This window comes from Nelusetta ayraudi, unplaced genomic scaffold (genome assembly GCF_046127955.1).
Source record: "Nelusetta ayraudi isolate G7.1 ecotype Tasmania unplaced genomic scaffold, CSIRO-AGI_Nayr_v1 ptg000011l, whole genome shotgun sequence".
In the NCBI taxonomy this organism is placed as follows: Eukaryota; Metazoa; Chordata; class Actinopteri; order Tetraodontiformes; family Monacanthidae; genus Nelusetta; species Nelusetta ayraudi.
Window position 1 is genome coordinate 20590559 of NW_027466061.1, and position 26099 is coordinate 20616657.

Consider the following 26099-nt stretch of genomic DNA (forward strand, 5'->3'; position numbering starts at 1 on the left):
GATACTAAACATATTACGTGAAATCAAGACATGCTGTTAATTGAATCCTCTCCTATGAGTCATGCTCAGCTCAACTAAGTGTTGTTCTCCTCAGACAGGGGTCCGAATGTCCACCTCACTGGTTGCAGCTTTGAGGTAGGTGCCTGAGAACCATTGGCATTGGCTGTTTTTGCCACTAGAGGGAGTTCAGTGTATTTCACATTGAGTAAAGGTAGAGGGGAGATATAAAGTGAAACGTTTTATTTTGCTATTTCATTAGAGATGTTCAACACATTTCAGATGTGTGTTGGGTGGCGTTTCTGTCAAGTCTTTGTTTTCTTTTTATTCCCTTCTGCAGTCATGGAGCAGCTTCCCATGATTCTGCAACTCAAAGAGCAGTGGAGCATATTGGCAACTGTAAATTTGTTTGTTCGTAGGCCCGTTTAGCCCTCTGTTTTGCGGCCTCCTGCAAAAACACGTGGTTTCACTGTAACTTCCTGCCAAAAATCTTTGCTGTTCTTTGCATGTCTTTGGAAAGTGACACAAACACGGTCCTGGAAAGACCAACAAACTCCTAAGCGGAGGAAAGGTGTTGCAGGAGTATTGCGGTATCAACAGAAAACAATTTTCAGCTTTTGAGTTAACACACGCGCGAAACAGCCAAAAATGTGAAGGATGAACATTCCTCAGTTTCATGGAGTTTGACGGATGACAGATTACTGGAGGGAAAATATTGTTTCAAAGTGAATTCCTTCTTTACAACCTTTGGCAAAGGAGAGAACAAAGACTCGGAATCTGTCACTTCAGTGTAATTTTCACCTTGGAATTAATACGAGACGGATTCTCTTTGTGAGCCTGTAAAAGGTGAGCGTGACTCCCTCATTAACTCAGCAATAAAAGAGCCTCCCGAGCAGAGTCCAGCGGCTCGGCCGGCTGCCTTCCAGGGAGATGATTGTCGGAGCCTTCGCCGGGAGACACGGAGCGGCAGCCGGCGCTCAGGGACGATGCCCTCCAGAAAGACGGCCAAGCTCGTGGCCTACGAGCTGCTCCAGTTTGCCGCACTGGTTGCGCCGCCGCTGACGGTCGTGGAGAAGTTCGCCAGGCTTGTACAGCTCCAGAATGGACTGACTTCCTACTGGCTGGTGGTGGCCGCCTCCATCGCCTACGTGACCTCCGTGACACTGCTGGCGTGGCTGCCGCTCAAGTACGTGGTTCGGAAGAGACGGACGACCACCTCAGAGAACCAACAGTGGTGGGTATACAGGCCACAAAGTGTGATGTAATGAGTGGAAGGCAGTGATGCGGACCTGAAGTTGTTGTGACTGTGTAGGAAGGCTGTGGTAAAAACATACTGACAGAAAAGATGAGACCTAAATTGACGAATTAACATGAAATTGCAATCAACTAAATTGAAGATCAATCTCCAGACTTTATTTTTTGTGCACTTATAAAGACTCAAAGAAGTGATTTCCCCCTAATATTGCATTGTAATATTTCAAACATACTTTTATTTCGATGTTCTAGTAGAAATAAAGGTTTCCAGCAAGTCTTGCATTATTACATCATCCTATATGTATGATGATCATATAGCAATGACAAGCCTGTTCCTATGCAACTTGTGTTTTTTTTTTTTTTTTTTTTTTTTTTTTTGTTAAATGTTTTTGGTCTCGCCTCAGTAACAGTGGCCCTGCTGTGAGACACTGACATGGGGATCAATGATAGCCTGTGATTTAATTCTGACAGCAATTGTGGCTGTTCACCTGACAGCATGACGGCTACTTCAACTGAAATTCGGACAGAAACAGCGATGGCATTTTATTTTTGCACACTGACGTCAAATTATGAATGTTCAAAAAAAAAAAAACAGAGTCTCCACACTGCGAACTTCATGCTAAAGTTACCCCCTATGTCTGTTCCATGAAGCGTAGCTTGCTGTGACCTTGTCAAAGCTCCACGTTGTGCAGCCGCTCACAGGCTTTTAGTGGCACAGCTTGACTGCACACAACATCTAGAATTTAAATACATTAATTAGGAATAAGTCAATTTAGCCGTCACACTGGGATGATCATTATTCAAATGTGAGCTGAGACAGCCTGTTTTGTTTTGCAGGAGGCCAACCATGCTGGCGTACATCATCCTGTGCACGCTCCCCTGCTTTGCTGTTATATTAGCCGGCTCCAAGGTACTGCCAGGGAGAGCCATCACTCCTGTCACCTTAAAGCACCTGTTGCTGTTCGCCTCTGCCGCGCTCCGTGCAGCGGGCTCCTTGAGCAGCCATTTGCAATGTTAACAGACCATTTGAGGCCCCGGCTTATTTTATGAGCGCCCCTCTTACTGCCACGTAGCGATTTGAGGGCTTACGGTGTGCGGTCATGCGCCAATTGTTTGCTTACACGAGTAAAGAGGCCCAAGAACGGTTATTGCCCAGTCGAATCTCTGCCTTGCGAGGAATAAATCTCTTCATTAACGTCACGGGTGGCATCCAAATTTGAGACCACCGTATACTGAGAAGGACTTTGGCACCGTCACAAGACAGAGAAACCGAGGGGAATGCATCGTAGGTCACAAGACAGAGCACCTCGGCCGGGGTGTTCAGTAACCTGCAGGGAGCGTGACTGCTTTGCCATTAACCAGGAGTTTGAAATTCACCCACTACTACACAGAGATACTTACATCTCCAGTATGTGGCACTTTGTCCTTAATTATTGTACAAAGCAAGTGCAAGGCGTTGGCACAAATGTACGCTGGTCTTGTGTTAATAGCTCTTAGCACAATGTATTGATGGGATAATAACGTCAGGTGACTTCATCAAACACTTCATCTTTTCCACCTGACCTAAGCACCTGCTCAGCGTGTGTACTTTTCATGTATAATACATTAATCATTATGCTAATAATCTCTGACCCTCTGGCACAGATGGACAGAAAAAATGGGCTGGACTACTTCAGCGAGCTGCCTGTTTCTTTGGTGCTTTTTGCTCTCATCACGGTGGACGTCGTAGAGAGGATCCGTCCCTTCAAGCTCCTCGGGCAATGTGAGTCTCTCTGGGTTGTTTCTCTCACTGATTGTAAAAGTGGATGTAGGAATGTGCGTCATAAATGGGACACTTGTTTACGATGGATGAAAACATGGATGGAAGAACTGACCAATGGCGACTCACTGCCAGGACTCATTAAAACGAAACATTAAAAGTTTTTGATTTCCTTGTTAGTGTGGAGGCAGATGTGTGCGGATCATCACTGGTGTGCTCAACGCTCTGAGCCATCACTTTACTCTTGATGATCACTCATTCACTCTTAGAGCTGTGGTGGAATGGTGGAAAGTTCTGTTTATCTTCTCATTCAACCATTAAGCAGTTTCCATAATCCAAACAAAAAAACAACAGCTATGAAATGAGTCCTTAATTTTTTAAATCTTTCTAAAACTAACTGTACTGTAGAGACTACTTTCTTTCTTTTGGTCCGTTCCATTTTCAAAGCAGCGTTGTAGAGGCTGAGTGTCGGCTTGGCTGTCTGACACGTTCAAAAGGTCCAGAACATAATACAACAATTGTTTTGTGGTTCAACTAAACCTTTGATATGTCCAGAAACAGTCCAAAAATATGTACAAAACAAAATGAATAACAGGCCAACGTTAAAAAAAAGTATTCAGTGTAAAAGAAACATGAAGAAACAGTCAGGAGAAAATTTCTAGCCGGTCTCACCTTCTCCACTGACTGAACTGAGCTACCACAACAACTCATAAGGAATCAACATAACGCAACACCACAGAGGCTCATCAAGCAATTAATTAAATAGAGACATTGGGAAACCAAAACATAGGAAAAAGTTATTTTGGCTCCTACGTGTGCATTGTTTGGTTATTTCAGATTACATTGGCTTTATCAATTTGCTACACCAAACACCAAACTTGGAACATTGCGGATGTGTTATTTGAGTGGAGGGATCCTGGATATTAAGACTTATTGAAAGGTGCACAACATGTAGACTGGTTGAATGCTGAGTTATGACTCAAAAGCATTAACACAGCTGTACGCCTGGCCCAGCTTGTAAAAAAGAAAAGAAAAAAATAGCAAGAGGACAACACACACTGAGGGGGTGGGTGTGGAATGTCACTGGTTTTAGAGAAGAAGAAAAAAACATTTCCTGAAATCCACTATGTTGAATATCCCATGTTGCTCCTTGACTGACGACAGACTGAAGTGGAGGTAAGTTGTCGGTGATTGATGGGAAAAAAAATCCTAAATAAAGCTGCATGGCTTTCTGACAGATGTTGCTAGGCAACAGGGCAACAGATGATACAGATGTTGACAGCTATACGTCGTGTGTGCTCCCGTCACTTGCAGCGGACCCCTTACAGGCCGACTATGACACGTCGGGCCTCGTGCTGACCCGCCAACAACATGTGACCACCGTCTCTGACCAGCAGGAGCAGGGGACTTTGACCCTGGAGGACAAGAATGGCATCACGCCGAGCAGAAGCGCCAGCTCCAGCTACCTGTATGTCATGTCCCCGCGCTCACGCTCCCACTCGGGGCCCCTGGGCTCCCTGTGGACAAGGGACCAGCGAGCAGAGGTGTTTGTCGAGTCCTTCATGTTCTGGCTGGACACTGTGGAGATGGTGCGAGTGGCTGGGGAGCCGTCAGTCTTCTACTCAGACTGGGTGTTTCCCGTCTACATCTTTTGCTTCCTGTCCACTCTGCGCCTGGTCATCACTCCCAGCAGCCCCCTGCTGGTCTCTGCGGGCGTCTTTCTGCAGGACCTTCCTTTCTTTTTCCTCCGAGTGGCTCTCATTGCAGTGTTCGGCTTTGTGTCTCCGCTACTGTACCCACTGAAAAATCTGCTGGTGTGCTTGACTTTCATCTATTTTACCTTCCTGACCAAGCTGCGGATTTTCAGAAGGCACAGCATGTTTTGAGGATGAGAGGGGCAGCCTGCGTCCCTCCTGGATGAAAAGTTGTGAAGTTGCAGCTTGCACCAGAGGATGGACGATGACAAACAACATGTTTTCATCTGTAACTGAGAAAAAATAAATGTAAAGTATAGTGTGAATTTATATTTTTGAATTGAATTTGATTGTGTCACTGTACATAAAGATGATTGTGTTTATTTAGTGGTACTATTCCTTTGTTCTCTGATACTGAAAAATGGAGTCCTGTGTCAAAAACCTGATTTTTTTTTAACATTCAAATTGTGCTTTATGAGGTTAGTGTCACGCAAATTAACAATTGGTACAGAAGTGTTTTCTATTTGAACAGTAGAATGTGATTTGTTGAGGATAACATATATTCCAAAATAACTCATGTATCCTGCATGTAGCTCGTGCCACTTCTTGTTTCCACAGTGTTTCCTTCAGAGAACTATCCGCTGATGCAGTGATGAAAAGCCCACGTTCAACATGAGGACTGAGAAAGCTCTTCTGGGCAGCAACAGTAACCAACAGTGTTGTGTTTAAGTGAAGGGTGAGTTGAAGGTATATCAACCTCTTAAATACTTGAAACCTGACCTGAAATTAATTGTAACTTCAGGGAGAAAGAAAATAATAGTTTAATATAAAAGTAAGCCCATTGTAGTCGAACTGAGAGTCAAAGCTTCTGCCAAATAGGTGGTTCTGAGGATCTGTCCTGTAGAAAAATGCTGATGTTTCTGGAGTTTATGCTTACTCCAATCTCTCTAACTCCATTTCCACTTACTGGCATTTCAGTTCTTTTTTTTTTTTTTTTATTGTGACAGAGCTATTGAAATGTAAATGGACTGCACTTAAATACTGCTGTCCAGCCCCTTCACGGTATCCCCAAGCGCTTTACAAAGGCCTCTCATTCACCCATTCACACACACACTCATACACCAATGGGTGGCTGCTGCCATGCAAGGTGCACTGTCAGCTCCATTGGGAGCAATTTAGGGTTTAGTGTCTTGCCCAAGGACACTTCAACATATGGTCGCTTGGAGCCAGGATTTAAACCGCCAACCCTTCGATCATCAATTCGCTGCCCACTCTACCAACACTTTACCTGCCCTCAAATGCATTACTAGAATCTCCTCTATAGTCCAGTATCTAGTATGAATTATCTGTTTTTGGCAAACCTGCTTCTTGACACAAACTGAACTCGAGGTTTGATGTACTGACGGAAAACAAATTACTCAGGATGACACATCAACACCAAAAAAACCCACTGCTATCATTCTTCACTCTTGAGCACGAGGTGAAAATGAGTCATAAGCAGCGGCCTTGTGTGGTTAATCAGGTCACCAAGCACATTTTTGTATGAAAAGAAATAGTTTCTCTTCCTCCTGCTCTGCCCTTGCCTTTTATTTATTAGCATCTCCCCTTTCCGGCTTCCACATTGTGCTTGATGTCTTTTCATGTGTCTGTGTGTGCTACTGTATTTGTTCACTGTGTGTCATACTTCCTATGAATAGAATGACTTTTCTTCTTTCACTGTAGCAATGAACGTCCCGTTTCGTAATGATTCTTACTGTGATCTGGACAAGGCCTCAATGTGACAGTTGAAGGTCCTGTCACTATGCCTCCAATTGATCCTGTGCTCTGGCGACTTGGCCAAGGGGATACCCCTCTGGCCGACTGGTTAGCGCACATGACTATTAACCAGGAGTCTGGGGTTCGAAGCCTGCCTGGGCTCTCTGTGCCTTGCCACATCAACATAGGCTCATCACAAGTAATGCCTTTTAAAATGTTAAATAATGACAAATATTTACTTGAAATCACCGAACAGTGACATTATTGGCTATTTGAAGTGTCATTGTGTGTTTAGTTGTCTTTTTTTAACAAACTCATGTCACAGCAATGTTTGTCAACGTGTGTTTGAGTCAACAAGCTGAAATACCCCAGTTCAAACACAGCAAACGAGGCGGCTGCTGTGCATGGAAAGCCGCCTTTTGAAGAGCCTCTGGAAAAGCCGCAGATTAAATCTTTAATAAGCTGATTCGGCGGGGAGGAGGATGGATACAGGTTAAAAATGGTGCGACTGCAGCAGTCGATTCCTCCTCGACGCCGCTGAGGGTTTTCCACAGAGACCTCAGAGAAGAATGTCGACGGGATGAAACTGGAAGAGCGAGAGCATGACAGCAGGAAGCTGTGGGGGGAATTTCATGACAGGAAGCAACAGTGGAGGCAGAAGGAGGCAAACGGTGTTGGATGGAGCAGAGTTAGAGGTGATGGAGGAGGAGGAACAAAAGAGAGGAGGCAGATCGTGAGGAGGGGGAGGCGTGGTGGAGGGGGCAGAGGGGGGGCTAGGATGGGCAGAGGCTTTGTAAAATGTGAGAGGCTGGAGGCGCATTTGAATTCAGGCTGTGTGTCTCCTGCGCTAGCTGAATGTTACCTGCTACAGCATGGCAACAGGGGGGACGGGAAAGGGGAGGGGGGGTGAGCTTGAGCTGCAGCCTCCACTCACACACACACTCACACTCTCTCACACACGCGGGCATACACAGTGACAACAGGAGTGCAACGGGTGACTCAGGTAAGCGGGACCGCTCCTGAGGAGAGAGAGAGAGAGAGAGAGGCAGCGTGGTGGAGTGAGGAGGAGGAGTAGGAGGAGGAGGACGAGGACGAGGGTTTCTGGAGGAGGAGGAGGAGGAGGAAGAGGAGGAGGAGCCACACAGCTGCCGGGGCTTCTGAGGACGGGGGGCAGGCAAAGAAAGAAAAAGAATTGGCTCCAAACCTGCCGATTCTTCGCGTCCCGACTCCACGGGTGGTCTTCTCCAGGAAAAGCAGCGCCGGCAGTGGACGGCAGTCGGAGACGGCGGGTGGCGGGGGGGATACGGACGAGACGCTCATCTGAAGGATGCCACAGCTGATGGTGTGACAGATGCGGCGACGCTGCCGAGGCAGTGGGAAACACCGGCAAGAAGATGACATTTTAGTTTCCCCAGCGAGACAGTTGGGGCTGCGGGAGGCTGGACGCTGAGGTGGAGCAGGGGCGGGGGGGCGCAGGGCTCGGGTTCAGAGGTGGGAGGGCTGGACAGCACAGGGTGGCAGAGGAGACACCCACCACCTGGGATGATCTGAGCACACATTCAACTTATTCACACACACACACACACACACACACACACACACACACACACACACACACACACATTCACTTCGCAGGACAGCCGGCCCGGTTTGGGGACCCCTGGCTTCCACTCAGAGTCCTGGACCCCTGGAGAGGACATGAGACGACCCAGGTGCAACTTTGGGGAAGAAACTCCGAGAGGTCGCAGCTCACTGGTTTAGTTTTTTCTCTCCCCCTGAGGAGCCGGAGAGCACGTGCCACCTGTGCAATGAGGATCCCCAGTGAGAGTCTGGCCTGAGACGACCCCCCGCCCCTCCCCCAAACCTAACCTCGAACTCCCCCGGCCGCCTCCACCGTCCTCCTCTCCCACCAACTGGATGTCTTGATGTATTGCTGTGGGCTGGGACACTGGCGGAGAGTGCAGTCCACCTATGTGAGTACCCAGCGGCGCGCTGCAGCATCGGCAGCCATGCTTTGAGATGCCATAGCAACAGCAAAGTTGTGTTGTGAGAAGGCGAGGTTGGCGATGGTGGCACTGATTGACCTCTATCAACAGAGAGTCACTGTTGATGTTGAAAATAGGATTTATGCTTGTCAACAGGTGCAGCGAGGGCTGCGAGTGTGTCGCTGCGGGTGATAGAGCTGAGTTTTGTTTTTGTTTTTTTGGTCGGCTGCAGTTTATTAGGACAAACAGTGGCAATCGGTACCGGATCATGATATATAGATCCTAGTAGAGGACTTATTAATGATCAACCATCAATCCAGCATACTATTAAAAGGCCAGTGCCAAAGATTTGTAGGCAAATGTCGGTGACAATGTAGATTGACATAAATTTAACGCAGTCCTCGCTTTCAGAGGACGGACAGTGTTCAGGTTGACCATCGGAGATACAAGGTTTTTCTTTTCCCTTGAAATCGCACCAATAAAATGTGTCCTGTGGATCAAATCTTAGGTATATTTCAGAATCAGAAATGCCTTCTTTTTTTTTTTGTGGAAGAAACACCGCCATTTTTGTTATTTTTTGGATAGAAACTCAGTGTGCTGCATGAAAGGAGAGCTGCTGTCAAGTTCATTTGGACAAAAGCTCAAGCAAACACAAACGTGATTATTTAATATCATTTTTTTCATCATCACGGACAGACCTTTCAATGTAACCAAAAAAATCCATTGATTTATAATTGGAAAATAAGTTTCCCACCAACCAAAGGCATGAAGTGATTTTATGAATCTTAAATGGGAGGCGTGGTTCTCGCCCGCCTTGGTTGCTCCGCTGTTGGTTGGAGTGTCAACAAAGCGAGCGTCACTTTAGGCTCTGTCGAATTATGCTGACATTTGAAAGACAGTTTTGTTTTTGCACGGGTTTAAAACTGGCCGGCAAGGAGCACGAAGCAGTGGCGGTGGACAAGTAACCAGCTGCAATATGATGGAAACCACCTTGACCGCATTTCCTAAACATTTCACAATTTTTATTAATGTTGCGTGATAGGTTCATCATGTCAAAGTGACAAAACAAGGAGCTGTCAGGTGGTCACCTCTATCACGGCCACCTGTACTGTTTGGCAGAGTGCAGCATGTGGCAGGGGGAGGAGAGGTGAGGTTATCTCGCTAGAGGTCAGTTTTCACCCTCCCTTTAATGACGGGGAAGATCAGCGAGGACGCGCTCACCCCTCTCCTCCACCTGTTTCCCTCTCCTCCTCCTCCTCCTCCTCCTCTTCCTCTTCCTCTGTGCTGCCACCAGCCCTTGCCCTCCGTCCACTCTGGTTTTTGCTGCTACGTCATGTGTCGTAACCTGCGCTGCAGCTACAGAGTCTCACAGTCGACTTCCCCCGGACTCTGCAGTCACCGCGTTCCCACATGCAATAGGCTTACTGTCAGCCCTCGACGCTCAGTGAGCCCCGCAGATTAACGGAGTGTCTGTGCAGCTGCAGTCGATGCTGACCTCAGCAGCGATGGAGAAGTCACACTTTATAGCGGCGACACATGGAGGACGAGTGCGGCGACACATCACATGGTGCCCGATGACTTCGGGTGCAATGGCCACAATAGAAAAGCAGCGCATGAGGGCGTGCACAAAACAATACAACAAATCTCAATCCACTGTGCTTTTTTTAAGTGAGAAAAAAAATCTATTGTGGATATTTATATTTGTAAGATTTTGAAAAATAAGGCAGAAAACATTTTTTGATGCTTTTGGTGCTACTAAGTGTTCTGAAAACTGAATATTGACAAGAGCGCGAAGATTAAATGCACAACATGTGTAGTAGAGCATTTATCAGTGTGTACCATGTACTATGTTTATCCTTTAAATTTTCTTTTTCAATTTGTGTTGAACATTGATGATGGATACTTTATCTTTGATGGTCCCATACTATGCAAAAAATTGTTAATCCTTTACATTTTTGCTTGCTTCACTTTTCAGAAAAAATTGTGAAACTCGCAATTATTTTCTATCGATCTATGCAGAGGTTTTATCCTGCTAGGAAGCCCCATAAACATCTTAGATGAAAAAATAAAGATCTGAAAATATGTTAAGTATTGAACCTTTACATTTTATATTAATTGTATACAATTTTTCCAATTTAATTTAACAAGCTGTTTGGTTGTGGCCCCTCTGACTGTGGCCTCTGTTGGCAGACATGGATGGATTAATTTGATTGCCTGCCTGACTCTGCAAGGGGAGGACGTTGTCTCTCTCTGCTTAGTAGCTGCTGTCTTTGGTTGACTTTGGCCAACAGGTGAAGGGCCAGTTTTTTGTTTTTTTTAAATCTCTTTAAAAATTCACACAAAGCCTCCATAGTTGTCATTTGTTCAGTTTTTCTTAATATTTCAATTTTGTAAGTTTTGCAATAGGAATGTTTTTAAGCAGAAATGCTTTGCAGGCTTCAGTGCTCAGCCTTTCAAATAAAAATGATCCCCTCGGCGTTGTTTGTTTCCCACCACTCCCTGTTCCCCACCTCCTGGTAACTGACACATCATTAAATGAGTGTGTTGAAATGTCACGCCCTTTTTCATCACTAATGTCAGCATTTCAAGGTAATGTCACTAAACAAACAGGAAAAGAGGTAGAAGTGAAGAAGAGACTCAAACGCCTTAATAAGTGCTTTGACACAGGCATTTGAAAGGGCACCTTCCTCTTTTATGCAGGAATTTAAGTCATTTTCTTTTGCTTCTGGTCTGAATTCTGGCGGATGACAGCAGCATTTTGAGATAAATCTAATTTTGTTTCTTGGACACCTCATTCCCCACCTTGTTTCTGTCTCTAGCTTTATCTTAGGTACATTCATATATGTAGGCATTGATTAAATGCTGAATCAAAAATCCTGTGCATGGTAAATGTTGCGAGCTCGGTATTGACTTCTTTTGCATGCAGCTATTTCCTACCCAACCGCAGGCAAGATGATTGTAGATCACTGACGTGTATCTGTGTAGACCCAAATAAACCACTTCAAGGTTGCTGAGCCGCAGACATTTGTTTGTTTTTCCATAGAAACACAGAAGCTTAGAGAGGAAAATTAGCTAACATTATTTCTTAGAATATTATTATTATTATTATTATTATTTTAAATTGGATTGAAAAGTTCGATAGAAATGGGAGTTTCGCATACGTTTTTTTTTATTTTACTTGCATACATTTTGTGCATACTGCAGAAAGGGACTGAAGAAATATAAACAACTAATCTTGCAAAACTTGCTTTGTAAGATTTAAATTCTGAAACGTCCTCTGTAAATTGTATTCAATTCAGTCAGCCTCCTTTGAGGAGTAAGAAGTAATGAGCTGGGTTTGAATGTGACAAAGGCAAAAAGAAGCAAATATATGATTGGTGTGTTTCATCTAGAATTTGACAGACAGAATTCTTTCCCACATGTGAAATATTTCCGAAAGATTCGAAAACTGTCATGTTGGCTTAATGACCGACACAGATTTGTTCCCTGATGTCTAGAAGAAACAGGTTGAGTTGAGATGATAGCAGGTGATAATGGCAAGTTACAGTTACAGTTACCACAATTATCATGACTATGGTATAATATACTTTCTGTGCCGGTTTCAATACCCTGCAGAGTCGATGCACTTTAACCTGGAAGAATTTACATTGTGGAAGGGCTTTTGAGAAAATTCTCTAATTTCAGATTTTGGTTCAGATTTTAGGTTTGGTAAAACAAGCCTTAGTTAGTCCTTTTCACAGAGAGGCTAAAACTAAGCTAATGGCCTCTTTGCTCAGCGGGTTTGTGAACGATCTTCCCAAAACTCCAATTTTGAAGGAGTGCGTTCATGCTGTGGCTGCAACAAGGGAACCATGTTAACTCTGCCCTCAGGATTTGGGATTGTGAGCGAGGACAAGCTCATGTATGTATAATAGCATCAATCTCTTTTTCTCTCTGTCTCTCTCTGGCCTGTGGCTGTCTGGGAGCTTAGTGGAATGATTAGAATTGTACATGAATAGAAACATAATCACAAAGAGGACTCTAAATGACAAACGTGCATGTCATCTCCCTCTCCTGCTATACTGATGTTTCTTCGGGCCGTTTCGGGGAAAGTTCCAGAGAAATGTCCTGAATTCAAACACCATAATAATAAATAGAATAACAAGAATAACAATGATAATACTTTATTTATTTAAAATACGTTGTTAAAGATTAGTAACCTGCCCTCTAATCTGTGTCCTGACTGGCCCTCTCCAGTCATCTGTCCTTCCTCCCCCTTCCTCTCGTTATCTCTCGCCCACACATAAACACTACAACATCAGCATCCATTCAGCACGCCAGCTCTGCTCGCCAGCCTCGCTGGTCGTCAGATCTCCTGACTTCCCTCCTTCCTCTCCACTTCCCTCCTCTATCCATCACCTCTCTTGTGCTCTCCTCTCCCAGATGTTAGGAGGGCAGGATTGGCCGTTTGCTGGCCCCAGCCTCCGGCATCATGGAGGAGGGGCATGGGCCAGATGTTTGGCTGCATATTCATGCAGCCTTCATCATGTAAATCTGAGGGGAGCATGCAGCAACCGGCAAGCAAGAGGATTCAGGTGAAGGACTGAAAGGAACTCTGCTGCAAACTCTGGCCGGTCTTTTTGGAGTTATTCTATCTTTGTTGCTCTCTCCCACTCTTCCTCCTCCTCCTCCATCTTGGGCAAATTTCGGACCGCCGCGTGATTCGGGACAATGATTCGTGGCGCTCCTTCCGGAGAGAAGTCTGGTGAAAGGGTTGTTAGTGCAGCGGGGTAAATCAGGACGTCAAATGAGAAGCGAAGCTCTATATCTGAGTGGGCTGCTACCACAGAGGCTGGACAGGGAGCCGCGCTTCAGGACGCTCAGCATTTTGGGAGTTGGGCCCTCAGCCTCTTCGCCTACGAGCCATGTCAAAGGTGCCCAAGAACAAAAATGTCTCCTGGGTGAGTACTGCCGCCGGCACAGATGGAGCAGGAGGCGTGGAGAGGGGATGGAGGGGAAGGGCTTAGAGTGGATTATGAGAGTTTAGTTTGTGTGCGGCTTTATCTGCTTTGGAATTTGTTATCTGTAGCAGTTATGCTTTGAAATCAGTGCATCGTCATATGACCACCATGTGTTTTCTAAAGAGTTCTCCCTTTTTGCTGTCACGCTGATGTAAAATAAAATGTGGCTGAGAGAGCATCTTTTGTGGGCTTCATTTTGGATTCCGAAAAGCGAGCGAAGCAGACAAAAAGCCTTGTCTTTGCTCTTTTGCACATCTGCTCTGATGTGTTGAACAGCTGTGCAGCCAAAACTATCCTAAAGCCCTGTACTCCCATCCCCAGCCTGCCCAGCCAGCGGAAAACAGACACAGAAAAACATTTACGCATACAAAAAGAGTGACAATCAGGTGTAATGAGAAAGAGAGACCTAATGTGCACTAACAGTGTTTAACACCAAGAAAAAACAAATAAAATGATGTTTTAGTTGCACTATTTTGTGAGTAATTATAAGTTGTGGGCTCTCTTGTTTTTAGGCCAGGGCAGATGTGTGGAGGCTGTAGAGGGCAGAATGAAAGGCCAAGGTCTGGAGCTCTGCCCTGAAACTGTGCGTGCCACCCATCTCTGGCCCAGCAGCTCTGCCCTCCACTACTGGCCCCAGCACACACACACACACACACACACACACACACACACACACACACACACACACATTTGGGTTGTAAGAAGCTTAGGGACAGATGTTTGTTTATGTATGTGTAAGACCACATGTGTACATGAGCACGTGTGCTGCATAAGCCTGGGTGGAAATGAGATGACAGACGGGTTCTTCACTGTGGCTGTGATCATGTATTTGTATCTCAGGTGCACGAGATGAATGTATTTTCAACTAAAAGATGCCGAAGTCACTGAATCACAGGCCTTGGCAGGAAAAAGAATCCACAGGACGCCCTGATATACTATGTGTCCTCAAACAACACAGTATTGTATTTTATATAGTATTAAGTGTTGTCAATTACAAGTGTCTCTGTCCTGTGAATGAACTCCCAAGAAATTAGGAAGTCCAATCTTTTACTTTTTGTGCCGGATCTACTTTTCACAAAGTGTCTTCTAAAACAACAGTTTGTGGCAAATTAGTCCTGAATGATGTCACAAAGGGGACTGTGAAACACTCTCTAAGAGCATCTCATGGCCCTGTCACAAAATGTGCATGGTCATACAAAGTATTAATTTCGAAAGGAAACTAAAATTATGCATTTCACATTCAACTTTTTTATCTATTTTTATTTTGGATGATTAATGTGATGCTACTCCATGGAGTCTGATTTTTAAAGACAATAAAAGATCTGAAAATGGGAACAATATGGAACGAGTTCAGAGCAACACATCAAAATCTGAACCTGAATCTAAATAAGATTTTATTGGCAGGTATGTGAAAACATACTATGACATGTGAAGGAAAGATAAGGGCACATGCACACAGCCACACACGCATGCACTCATTATTATTCGAAAGAAATCAATGAATCATTCAATGTGTTCAGAAAAGAAAAAAAAACACTGGTTATACAAACAAAGTTGTTTTTTTTTATTCACATTTATATTTAAAATCATGTGGTATTTTCAGTTCATAATATTACAGTTAAACTATTTGATGGCAAAATACTACCTTGCCTTCTTAGCCATCTTAAACTGAGGTTCAGAAAACACCTATCATGCTGTGAATGTAGCAACCTTGACTGTTTTGAGACCAAACATTGTGTCATGAACTTTCTTCAGTTCTGTTTACAGTATAATATAGATTTGAAAATGTGCCTCTCTAGATGGATTAATAGGTGCCATGTATTCTTTCTTTGAAAGTCTGAGGTGAGTGTGAATAGTATTTCAGCTCCACCCCACCCCCCATCTTCTACGGTCGAGCTTGTTTGGGCAGCAAAGGGAAGGATCTGGCCGCTTACGTAACAACATCACAGATGTGATGGTCAAAGATAGCAACATAGCTGAGTGTGTTTGGAGCGCTTGCTATGCATTTGCTCATGTTGTAGGAGATTTGAGGTGTCATCGAGCAGATTCCGTAAAATCCTGCCAATGGTTCAATCCCAGGTCATGGGCTAAACGTTGGGTTTTTTCATTTGGCCTGGACAGATGGCGCGGCCGCAGCAGCCTGACCCCTGCTGGCGGTTGTCTTCCCTCCAGCCGAGATATTGATAAGGACGTGTACGTTATGTGTGCGTGAATGTGCTCAGATATATTGTCCAGATGTGTGTTTGATCCTGAGGTCAGTGTCACAGCATCTTGCCGCACTGATGATCACAGCTGATGGTGTGTTTCTATTCTCCGTTATGTAACACTCTCATCTGTGTCCCTCTCCTCTGAAAGCTCTCTCTGGAGATTCTGCAACCTCACTGCATCGTCCATCTGCTGACATGACATACAGTACCATGCTGAAAATACTCAACTTCAGGTTAAACATAGCTGGGGGAGGAGCTTTAATTATCGTGGGATAATCAAAACGCACTTACAAAAAAGTTTACTGAACTGATGATACACAAAGGTCCCTAGACACTGAAAAAAGCACCCATTTATTTACATTATGCAATTAAGTCCTTACACGCCATTGACCCTTAATGCTATACAACCATTTGGGTGAACTGGCCCTTTATATCTGTGTTTGTGGTGTAATGAATACATCACATTATTCCTCGTTTATCAAATGTATTCATAGGAAACAAAATCTCCCACATAAGACCAATCAAGTCAATACGGAACGGAAAGTAAGCATCATTATTCTCTATTTTCTTATTTTTATCTGTTTCCGAGCACCTGGGCATCTGGATCATTTTAAACAGCTTTGCTACTCTCAATAGTACAATATTGCTCTTTTTCAATTGCAGCAAAGCCAAACTGTAGTCGGTCTTAGTCATGACCAATAAAAATTATTTTAAATACTGCAATGCAAAATGTAAGATGCATGTTTTCATGTAAGAAGGAGAAAATGCAGATATTTGTGTACAAATTTAGTGAGTAAAAGTAAAAGGTTGAATGAAAGAATTCCTCAAGTAAAGTACAGATACCTCAAAAATCTATTTTAATAATTACTTCCAAACCTCTTTTACCAACTCAAATATTGATATGCGATTAAAATATGATTAATTAATTACAAATGCCATAATTAATTTGATTTTTTTTTTTTTTAATCAAATCCCACCACTAGTTTAAATGTAGTTTCCCCAATGGTAATCTTGAATGCAGCCATGCCAACTTTGATTAAGGGTGTGTTTTTATTTCTTTAAATTCATTTTCATCAAGGGCTCTGTGATCCCCAGAAAACAGCATATTTAGCCCTCTGTTTAGAGCCTCCAACAAAAACATTGGGTTTGACATTCCTACTGAAACTGACGCTTTGCTGAACCTCCAGTGTGTTTGTGAAAGAGACACAAGCAAGCTGGTTTAACTTGTTAGGGGTTGTTGTCACAAAGTAATTAATACTAAATGTTCGCGGCCATATAGCATTTCTCAGGAAACTGCTGAGGTGAATGTTGAAAAAATGCACTAACACCCTCTGAATTGGGTACCAAATAGCCATTAGATTTATTCATTTTATTTATTTATTTTAGTTGTGAATTACCTACTTACTTTACCTACTCACTTACTTTCCTAAATGTGATTGTTTTGAATTTCTAAAACAGTGTTTCTGAACCGGTGGGTTGCGACCCTAATGTGGGTTGTGGAGCTGTTTTGATTGGGTCGTGGCTTCATGAGGAAAACATGTGGGTCCTGAGACTCCACCACTTGAGAACCACTGTTCTGCAAGGACCATCCTATTCCCAACAGTATGACAGTAATGTCAAACTTTTAGGGCAGAAAACAAAGCCCAGTCATGCTCCTCCCTGCTTGCTATATTGCACATACTTGCTTCTGAGTGCACTTCTGTTAGGACGTAGGCGGCAAAGGAACAGTTATTTAAGGATGCAGGGTGGAAGCTCAGTGCAAGGCTGCTCGTACTTGGCAAAGTGGCGGCGAGGAACGAATTTTACGTTGAGTGACGCAATGACAGCGACCTAATGTGGAGAAATTAAATCAGAGCGGGCGGGCCTGGGTGGCTCTGTGCGCACTTGGGTGCTGCGAGTCGGCGACACAAAGCTGTTATTATTTTAATTATGTGTCGGCCTCGCTTTTTAATTCCATCTTTTTTTTATTTTGGAGTATCGCCACTGTGGTACGTTGGTGCGCGCGCACACACACGCACACACGCGCGCGCACGCACGCACACACACACACACACACACACACACACACACACACACACACACACACACACACCAGTGATTTGAGCCAAACTCAAAAATGACGCAAACGCACGGCCCCGCACTTTTGCTCCGGAGCGCGCGGACCGCACGCGCGGCATCTCGGACTCCCGTCTTGGGGCGGGCGGGCAGGCGGGTTCCGGGTGGTCACACTGACTGAAGTGAGTGAGAGCGGTGTGCGGCTCAACAGATGCCGCACGCAGAAATAAGCCGTTAATACTCCGAGGACTCGCTAGGCAGAGGAGGGGAAGTGCACTCAACTCACAGGAGGAACCCACTGCACGCCGCGCACGACTCGCGTCCTTTCAACTTGGGCTTTCTTCTCTATTTCTTTTTTTCACCGCCGAGGTGAAGAAAACGCCTCCTCTGATGGAACACTCGCCCTCACCTGTTTCCCCGAAGCCAGCAGGTGAGAGCTAATTCACTTTGAGTTAAGGCTGGAGGACAGACCCAACCACCATGCCGCCCAAGAAAAAGGTAAATCACGTGGTTTCGTTTTCCTTCCTGTTTAAATCATCATTATTATTATTTTTATTTACCTCTAGCTTTGCGTCGGTGGCGCGCGCACGCGTACGCCGAACGGGAAGAATAGGAGAACGCGCCATCTGTTGCACCGGGCGTTTAATCCTGCGCGAGGCGAGCGAGGCCCTTCCGCATGGCCGCACAGAGGACGCGCGACATGCACCTGTAGGTGCTACACCTCGTGCGCGTAGCGTGTCCTGGGTTCTGCTGAAAAATGCAGAGCTGCACAGCTTTTTGAATTCTTCTTCTTCTTCTTCTTGTTATAATAATAATAATAATAATAATAATAATAATAATAATAATAATAATAATAATAATAATAAAAACTCATAAAAAAATAATCCAGCAAACCCTCTGTTATAAGTTTTTTTTTTTTTTTTTTAATTCTTTCAAATTCTCATATTATACAGGAGGAAATGGCATAATTTCAATAATATGTTAGTCCCTGGTGACAGAGCAAAATCCACCTGTTCCTTTTTCACTTGATACACTTTTCAGAAAGTGTCTTGAAATCACACATTGTGATGTCACAAAGTTAACGGCTTTCTTGAAACCCGCCCAACCCCCGGACAAATGTTTACTGCATGTTACATTTCAAGCCCCTCTTGTTCTTCATGTATTTTTTTGGCTTCAAAATACTTTGCAAGGTTTTCAAACATGATGCCAAAGTGCAGCAATGATGTCACTTGGGACAACGTCTGTAATTTATAGAATCTCTTCAGACCATTGACATTCTGCTATGCTTGAACAACGCCTACTTCTGCCAACTGCCACTTAATGATTATCATGGAATGAAATGAAGAACTGCAAACTCTTTAGTCTGCTTGTGCACTTGATTAGTTTCAAGTGATTTTGATGTTTAGCGCAACCCCACCAATCAAAATATTAATTAACCCTGTGTTGCTAATAAGCTTTTCTACATGGTGAGGAAAAGCCCATGTAGAATGTTTAGAAAGGGGAGACCTGATGAAAAAAACTTGGAAGCTAGTCCTTTATGTCGACTGTGGAGCATCTCGGTGCTCTCTCCCTTGTCACAGTTAACGGCACTTGTAGCTATTGTGTCTTTGTCCTACGATAAACGGTTCAAAGGGAGGATTTCAAGGTTGCGCTGATGGATTTCCGCCTTGAAATATCAGCAGTTCAGCTGCCTTCCCAGGTTTGATATTTTCACATCAAAGGTCCTGCGTCGGCCCCTTTTGTCGGCATAAACTTCTGGCCAAGATTGAAAGATAAACCATATTGTTTGTTTCATTTTTTACCTACAATAATAAATAATAGTAAGTGGTGTTTTTTTTATGGTCCACATTCTGTACCTTAGTTGTGAACATTGCAATACACGTTGGACAATCTGTTAAGGCCGGTGATCCTTCACCTTTTAAAGCACGTCCTGAAAAATCAATTTTATCTGCCTCACACTCGATTTTACAAACTCTCAGTTTCTGAATGGCATACTGTTGTGCTGTCGCACTGCGCCGGTTAGTAGGCTACTGGTCCACTGCCACCTAGAATGAGAAAAGCTGCTTAGTCGCTGTTACAGGGGTATTAGAAGCAGATACCTGCTCTACTTCCGGCCTGGAAGTGGAGCAATGAGGCAGCAGAGGTTTCTGGAAACTTGTATGTGCATGATATATTTCTCATGTCATCATGGTGGTTCAGTTCTTCGCGTTTCAATTCTTGAATAGCTCAATCTCTTTATCTCTAAAGCGTCTTGAACATTCTTAATTTTTCCATGTTGCAGAGGGCGAAAGTGACAGCAGTGATTCAGAAACTCAGTCTACCTCAGTGTGAAAAGTGTATCATAGAGTGGTTGGGGAGATATTTTTTCCCTCTCTATAATCCCCCCCACTCACACACACACACACACACACACACACGCTGTCTCTATAACCGCAGTAATCATGTTGCATCATAACCCCATCCGATGCAGGAGAGCTGAAAAGGCCTGCCGTCTATGTTGTGCAGATGAGATGAGATCTGTCTGTTACAGGAACCCAGTCGCGCAGGAATTACATTGTGCAGATAACGCCTTATTAATGCAGCTTTTGTATCGCTATCTGATGGCCGCCCAGGTACTTCAACACATGCAGCGCAAGCAGTGGCGCTGGCTGTCTGCTGGGACTTTGCATTTGTCTCCCTCTCCCTCTAAATCCTGGATTGACGCATGCTATCTTAATCTCCTTAGGCAGAGACAATCATGACCCAGAGGGAGAGAGGGAAGAGCTCAGACCCACCCCCGTCATGGTTCTTTTGACTTCTATTTTAGTCACTGGCGTTGGGATGTTCCTTCAAAAATGCTTATTGTTTCAATTGCGGCGTTTTTGAATTTTTGAACAACAACAAAAAAAAACCCACCTCTGGGGCTTATTGAAGTATGTTGAATCAGTCCACACCAAATAGCTAGCTAACAGAGCTTTCAGCACATCAATCTAAAGAGCTTAATTAGCAAGCCAGCTATGACTAATTTCACATAGAAGAACTGTTAGTAGCATGCATTTTGATGCAAGTGTACCGGCTGCCTGTGGAAAAACACATTTAAAGGCGCCTATTCAACACATACTAGGCTTAAACTCCACAGACAGGCACTCGTGCCAAAGTAAAGGTGATGGCGCCAGTGTGGCCATATCGGCTGTGTGGCAGCGTCAGGCTGCGGGCGCGGAGCCAGTCTCCTTCAGATTGATGATGCAGAGCATCTGATTAGACGGGGCTCAAAGGAAACTGGACTGGAAAACACGCTGCATTCAAATGACCCTGGCTGCTAATGTAGACGGAGCAATGATCGCAGTGCACCGGCAGGAGACGCCACAAGGAAATATTTAGGTGAAAAACCGTGAACTTCTGGCCGAGCGCCAACAGCAGTTCATTGGTGGGTTGACTGGAAATGACTCACAATTAGACGAGTGACCCGCTCAGCAGACAACAATGAACTTTGGCTAAAAGAGGCCTCTGGGAGGCGGGAGGCAGTGTTTTTGTCCTTTGCACGATCCTATCTATTGGATCACGGAATAGGATTTTAACGAAGCCCTATCGCTCCGTACCTCAGAGTGTTTCTGCTGATCCACTGGAATATACTGGAACACAAATAAGCATTTTCAGGAACATATTAATGGTGCAACCTTGATTGAAGAGAAGTATTAGCAGAAGTAAAATAAATAAATAAATAAAAGAGTAAAAAGTGTGGTGAAGGTCTCCTTGTTGTTTTGTCGACGAAGTGATGCCACTCTGCAAGGCAGCTGGATTGCTGAAATTTCAAATTTTCAAACATTTCAAACATCTGAATTGTGTTAAGATAGTCTTCTTCCCAAGGAACCACTCGGCATCCTGAAGGTGGGAGAGGTGGGAGCTCCAGTAAGGGTTTATTCATAGCTGCTGCAAGCTCCTAAGCATGACGGCATCAGACTGGATTAAATTTTTATTAGGGTCCCAAACTATATTCATTTTCAGGTCTTTATTTTTAATCCCAGACTCCCATGGAGCAGCCACACACAATTAATTATCCAAAAACTCTCCTCTGTTTGCAGTCTCCTGTCAAACCCATGCACTGTTATTTCTGTCACCTGTCATTTGTGACATCACAAAGGGCTGAGGTCCAACTGTGATTTTTAGCACACATCAGAAAAAAGCCCTCAGTGCTTTTCCTGACCTGCTTTGAATGAAGTTGAAATGTGAGGTTCAAACAGTCACCGTCTTGCTGGAATCTGGCTGGCCCATTTCAAAAGTGACAGACAGAATCAGTGACTTTCCCCTCAACAAGCAATACAACTTTATAAAAACTCAGGCTCTTTTAATCACCATGGTCAGCGCTATGAAATCACAGCACATAACAAATCACACACACACACACACACACACACACACACACACACACACACACTCTGACCGAGTCAGATAAATTCATGCGCATCATCAAAATAAAATCCCATTTTAAAAGCACAATACGCCAGAAGTTACACATCACTATCGCTGCACTTGAGACTGTGAAGTTAGGACAAGAAAGCCTACAATGTTTTTTTTCTCTTCCTCTTCTTTTTGTCCCATCTAAAATCAAGCCATGATTGGTCAATTCTCCCCTCACTCTGAAACTATCGTGCACAGTTTGGCCTTCTCCTGGACTTGAAGAAGTCCAAACCAATGAATGAGCCATCTCACCTGGTCTTCCGGACAGTAAACCATTGATTTCTAACGTCAACTTGACAGCAGGCTCATGTAGATGAGAGGAAATTAATTGGAATTTTTAAAACAACGATGCCATTTTATTTGATTATCCTATTATTTTTGGAGCAGAACATTCCTAGTCCTTCTCTGAGGGTGTAGAAGGCCCTGAGGGTTCCCCGTGGATACAACCTTGCAGATCTGGCAACCTATACCACTCACCTCCTGCTGCACCCCCCCCCCCCACAATGCTATATCCTTTGTCCAATCAAAATACATAGGTATTAGGCGCACACTGCCCGTCACGGACTTCAGCACTGCAGGCAGCGCACGTCTGTTCGTGCTGCTGCGCTCTGGGTGAAGGTTTTGAAGCCATGCTGTCCCGCTGTGAACGAGGGAACTGACGCAGGCAGCAACCAGACAGACTCACACATCTCGTGCTGTAGTCTGCGTCCATGTGGCGGTGGGAAAACCCCACTGTGCTGTGTGACAGAGATGCTGCTGTTTTAAAAAGATTTTTACCATTTTTGTTTTTAGCACTCTTTCTTTACGCATGTGTGGTTACTCGGGTGGCCGACACTTGGTAACCCTCCCCACTCCTCTACCTTGTCGTTTCATGGATGCTTTTTTGACATCTGACGTGATCAAACGCACAGAAATGAGCGCTGCTTGAAAGGACTGCGTGGATGTCGGGTGGATGATGCCTGTTAAAGTTGATTCTAAGTCATTGAGATGAAGGTAGGAGGATGGTGTTGTGTTAAATCCTCTGAGGATCACAGCTTACAACTCGCCACCGAGGCTGTATTTTGATTAGTGGGAGTTTTTTGTGCCTTGGTGGCAGATTTCTCTCAATGGTTACCATACAAACATATGCCCCTTTTGTCGATTGTGTATGCTGCAGGATTTGATAGTGCGTCCAACGTGCCGCAGAAGATGACTGCATGACATGCCTGGCTTGTAGGAACAAAGCAAGTCCAGAAGAATTATTGGAGAAATGGACAAATGAATGATGTGGTTAAAGAGCTGGCTGGCCAAAATACTTTAAATGAGAGGCCAATATTGTGCAATTTCCTTTTGAACAATAACTTGCCTCTCTGGTCTCAGTGGACCCCCAGAAAGGTGAAAAGTCCAGCCTACATTTATTTTGCTGCTCCAATTTTCAGAAAGCCACCCTCTATGATGTCACAAAGACACAAGTAAGTGGGATGCTTTAAATAGAAGTGGTAACTGTGCTGTTTTCTGTAGTTTTTTGGGTGATAAGTCATGCAATGTTGCTACACGAGAGACCAAGATAAAAAAAAAATCAGAAAATTGATGTGATGCTGACCCCCAAATGAAACAAAAAGCTCAGTTTTAGGTGTAAAATCAACTAGAATGTGTTGGAAGTGCACAAGCTGTAGTCCGTTGTGAGATCAGGTAGATAAAGCATGCACTTGGTCGTTTATTTTCGACAACTGTCTCCCAGTTTGCCAGCCAGGCAGTGGGACATGGATTTGTTCATGGCAGAATAAAAAAAAAACAACTACAAAGTGTTTCAGTGTTGCTTTGATATAAAAACAAACAATAAATAAATAAACCTCACAACAAGCTGAGGCTGTCATCCAGTGTTCAGGAGTTCCTTCGGGGGACTGCAGTGGCCTGGGGCACTCAGCTGGCTCCTGGAGGTTCCAACAGATCTGATTATTCCAGTGTAGGGATAGGGAGTCCATCTCCCCAATCAGACGCTCCTCTCCTAATGTACTCTGCTGGCACGTGTGGAAAGAGCTGTGTAAACACTTTTGAGCTGGAAAGGAGTCACCTTCAGGTAGCAGAATGCTGCCGTGTTGTTTTCACTCTTTCATCCCACCACCGGCTCTCTTCTCCTCTTTCCTTTGCCCACCTTCCAAGCCTCATAATCACATTAATGGGCCGGGAAGGCTCTCCAACTCTGAGGGACATGGTTGAGGAAAAAAGAGGGGGATGAATCAAGAGAAGAACCTGAGTGCTCAATCCAAATAAATTTGGAAAGATTGCATTACTGATGTTTGTTTGTTCAGAGCTGCTTGCATCCTTCTTTTCAGTTTTGTATATTCTCCCAATAGTCTCCATTTAAAAAAAGAAAGAAAGAAAGAAGCGTAATTTAAGAATAATTTTTAGCATAGCAATTTTAGCATCTCTTTCCTCTCCCCAGACAGAAAGTCCAAGCTCAACAGTGTTTAATAATGTGGCGGGGGCGTTTTGTGCTGTTGGCTGGGTGACATTGGCTTGCAGGAGAGACGGGTGCTGTGCGAACAGATGTCTACACCAGCCATGGGTAAACACAGAGCCATGCCTGAGCATAATTCTGCCCCAGGGAGATTTACCTCCTCCTCCCCTTGTTTCCCTCCCCACCGTGTTAAATATTCTGGGGTAGCAGCGTCTCCGCTGCGTCCTCCTGTCTCTTGCTCCTTGATTATTCCCAATGCCATTCCACCTCGTTAGAGTTTTGCACGGTGTTTTTTTTATTTCTCTTCTGAGGTTTGAAGGAAATTATTAGTGCACATCCTTCTGATTTTAAATGTATGCCTATAATATTTTTGGCTTTTTTTAAAAAAAAAAAAAATTAACAATTCATCAAAAATTAAGCCCTCTACATTCATGTTTGTTTATCCTCAAGTCAAGAATCTCTTTTTTGAATTATTGTGTTATCTCTGCTAGCTTTTCTAAGTACCCAACTGAGCAGAGCCGCTGGTGCTACCACCTTGTTTTTTTACTAGGTTTTGTGGGTTGAGCATATACAAAGTGCACATTAAGTCTAGCCTGGCATCTGGTGATATACAATACCTTTATTACCTTCATTTGATGAAGACAAAAACCAGACAGCCTCAGGTTGCGTATTAGCTGCCTTAAGGTTTTGTTTACAGCTCAGACTGGTTCTAAATGATCTGGGTTCAGTTATTGTGCGGTTGACCATGCTTGTGGACAGAAGGAACCTGATACTGCACTGCTACAGTCTCTAACATACCACATCTATTTCATGTTATCCTATATTTTGCTATTGGACAAAGCCTGTTACACGGTGTTTGCCATCTGCCTATACAGCATGCTGGTTAATTCACCTTCTAAACATTTCAACAGTTTTCAAAGTTAAGCTGCCACAGTAACTCGTAAAGTCACCTTACTGTAAACAGGAGGGCTTCATCCAACAGTTTGAGATTACTGTTGAATCGGTCAAAGTCACTCAAAAGGTGATTGTTGTTCAAATGCACCAGACTGCCGACAAGGAGAGAGCTGTTTACTGACTTTAGGATGCCAGTGTGCATCTTGAGATTGATGCAAGGAGCTGGGCCGTCTCCCGCTATGACAAGGAGGGCATTCATTACAACGTCTTTGAGGGAACAATCGAATTTCTGGGACACATGGAGCTGATTGTCACTCGAGGCTCCCGCTAGAGAGGAGTTCTACTTGAGGCAGCATGGTATTCCCATTTTATTAGATGACTTTACAGTGAATTATACAGTTTAAGTGCTGATGATTGTTTGCAGAGAAAGTGTATTACATGTATTATATTAAATGAAATTAAAATGGAATTAAAAACGAAATGTGTTTTATTTAATAGTCCTATTTTTGGTGCAGAAAAGGCCTTCTCTGAAGGTTGTAGAAGGACCCGAGGGTTCCCCACAGGTTACAACTTTATTCTGGATCTTTTTGGGCCCTACATTAAAGTTGTGTAGGTTGCAGAT

The 26099-nt window shown here is 44.1% G+C and overlaps 2 protein-coding genes across 3 annotated transcripts in view; both read left to right on the forward strand.

The window, feature by feature from the left end:
• The first annotated feature begins 773 nt into the window (after nucleotides 1–773).
• On the forward strand, nucleotides 774–5087 carry tmem236 (transmembrane protein 236). Its single transcript, XM_076021826.1, has 4 exons — nucleotides 774–1231; nucleotides 2089–2161; nucleotides 2896–3013; nucleotides 4325–5087. Exons 1-4 carry the CDS (start codon nucleotides 984–986, stop codon nucleotides 4894–4896), a joined length of 1011 nt encoding a protein of 336 aa, XP_075877941.1. The 5' UTR covers nucleotides 774–983; the 3' UTR covers nucleotides 4897–5087.
• Nucleotides 5088–8058: 2971 nt separating this feature from the next.
• cacnb2b (calcium channel, voltage-dependent, beta 2b) overlaps nucleotides 8059–26099 on the forward strand; it is a 30626-nt gene continuing 12585 nt past the window's right edge. The window contains exon 1 of one of the 2 annotated variants that reach the window (XM_076021827.1): nucleotides 8059–8432. In XM_076021827.1, the coding sequence (XP_075877942.1) occupies nucleotides 8385–8432 (48 nt within the window). In that variant the 5' untranslated portion in view covers nucleotides 8059–8384. Of the gene's footprint in view, nucleotides 8433–17766; nucleotides 18205–26099 lie in introns of those variants that run through there. The other variant, XM_076021828.1, reaches the window with a different exon arrangement.

Excerpts from the sequence above, each read along its gene's own strand:
- tmem236 (XM_076021826.1), top strand. The coding sequence starts at position 984 with ATGCCCTCCAGAAAGACGGCCAAGCTCGTGGCCTACGAGCTGCTCCAG. Across the intron at positions 1,232-2,088 it reads ACCTCAGAGAACCAACAGTG|GAGGCCAACCATGCTGGCGT; the intron begins GTGGGTATACAG and ends TTTGTTTTGCAG. Across the intron at positions 2,162-2,895 it reads TTATATTAGCCGGCTCCAAG|ATGGACAGAAAAAATGGGCT; the intron begins GTACTGCCAGGG and ends CCTCTGGCACAG.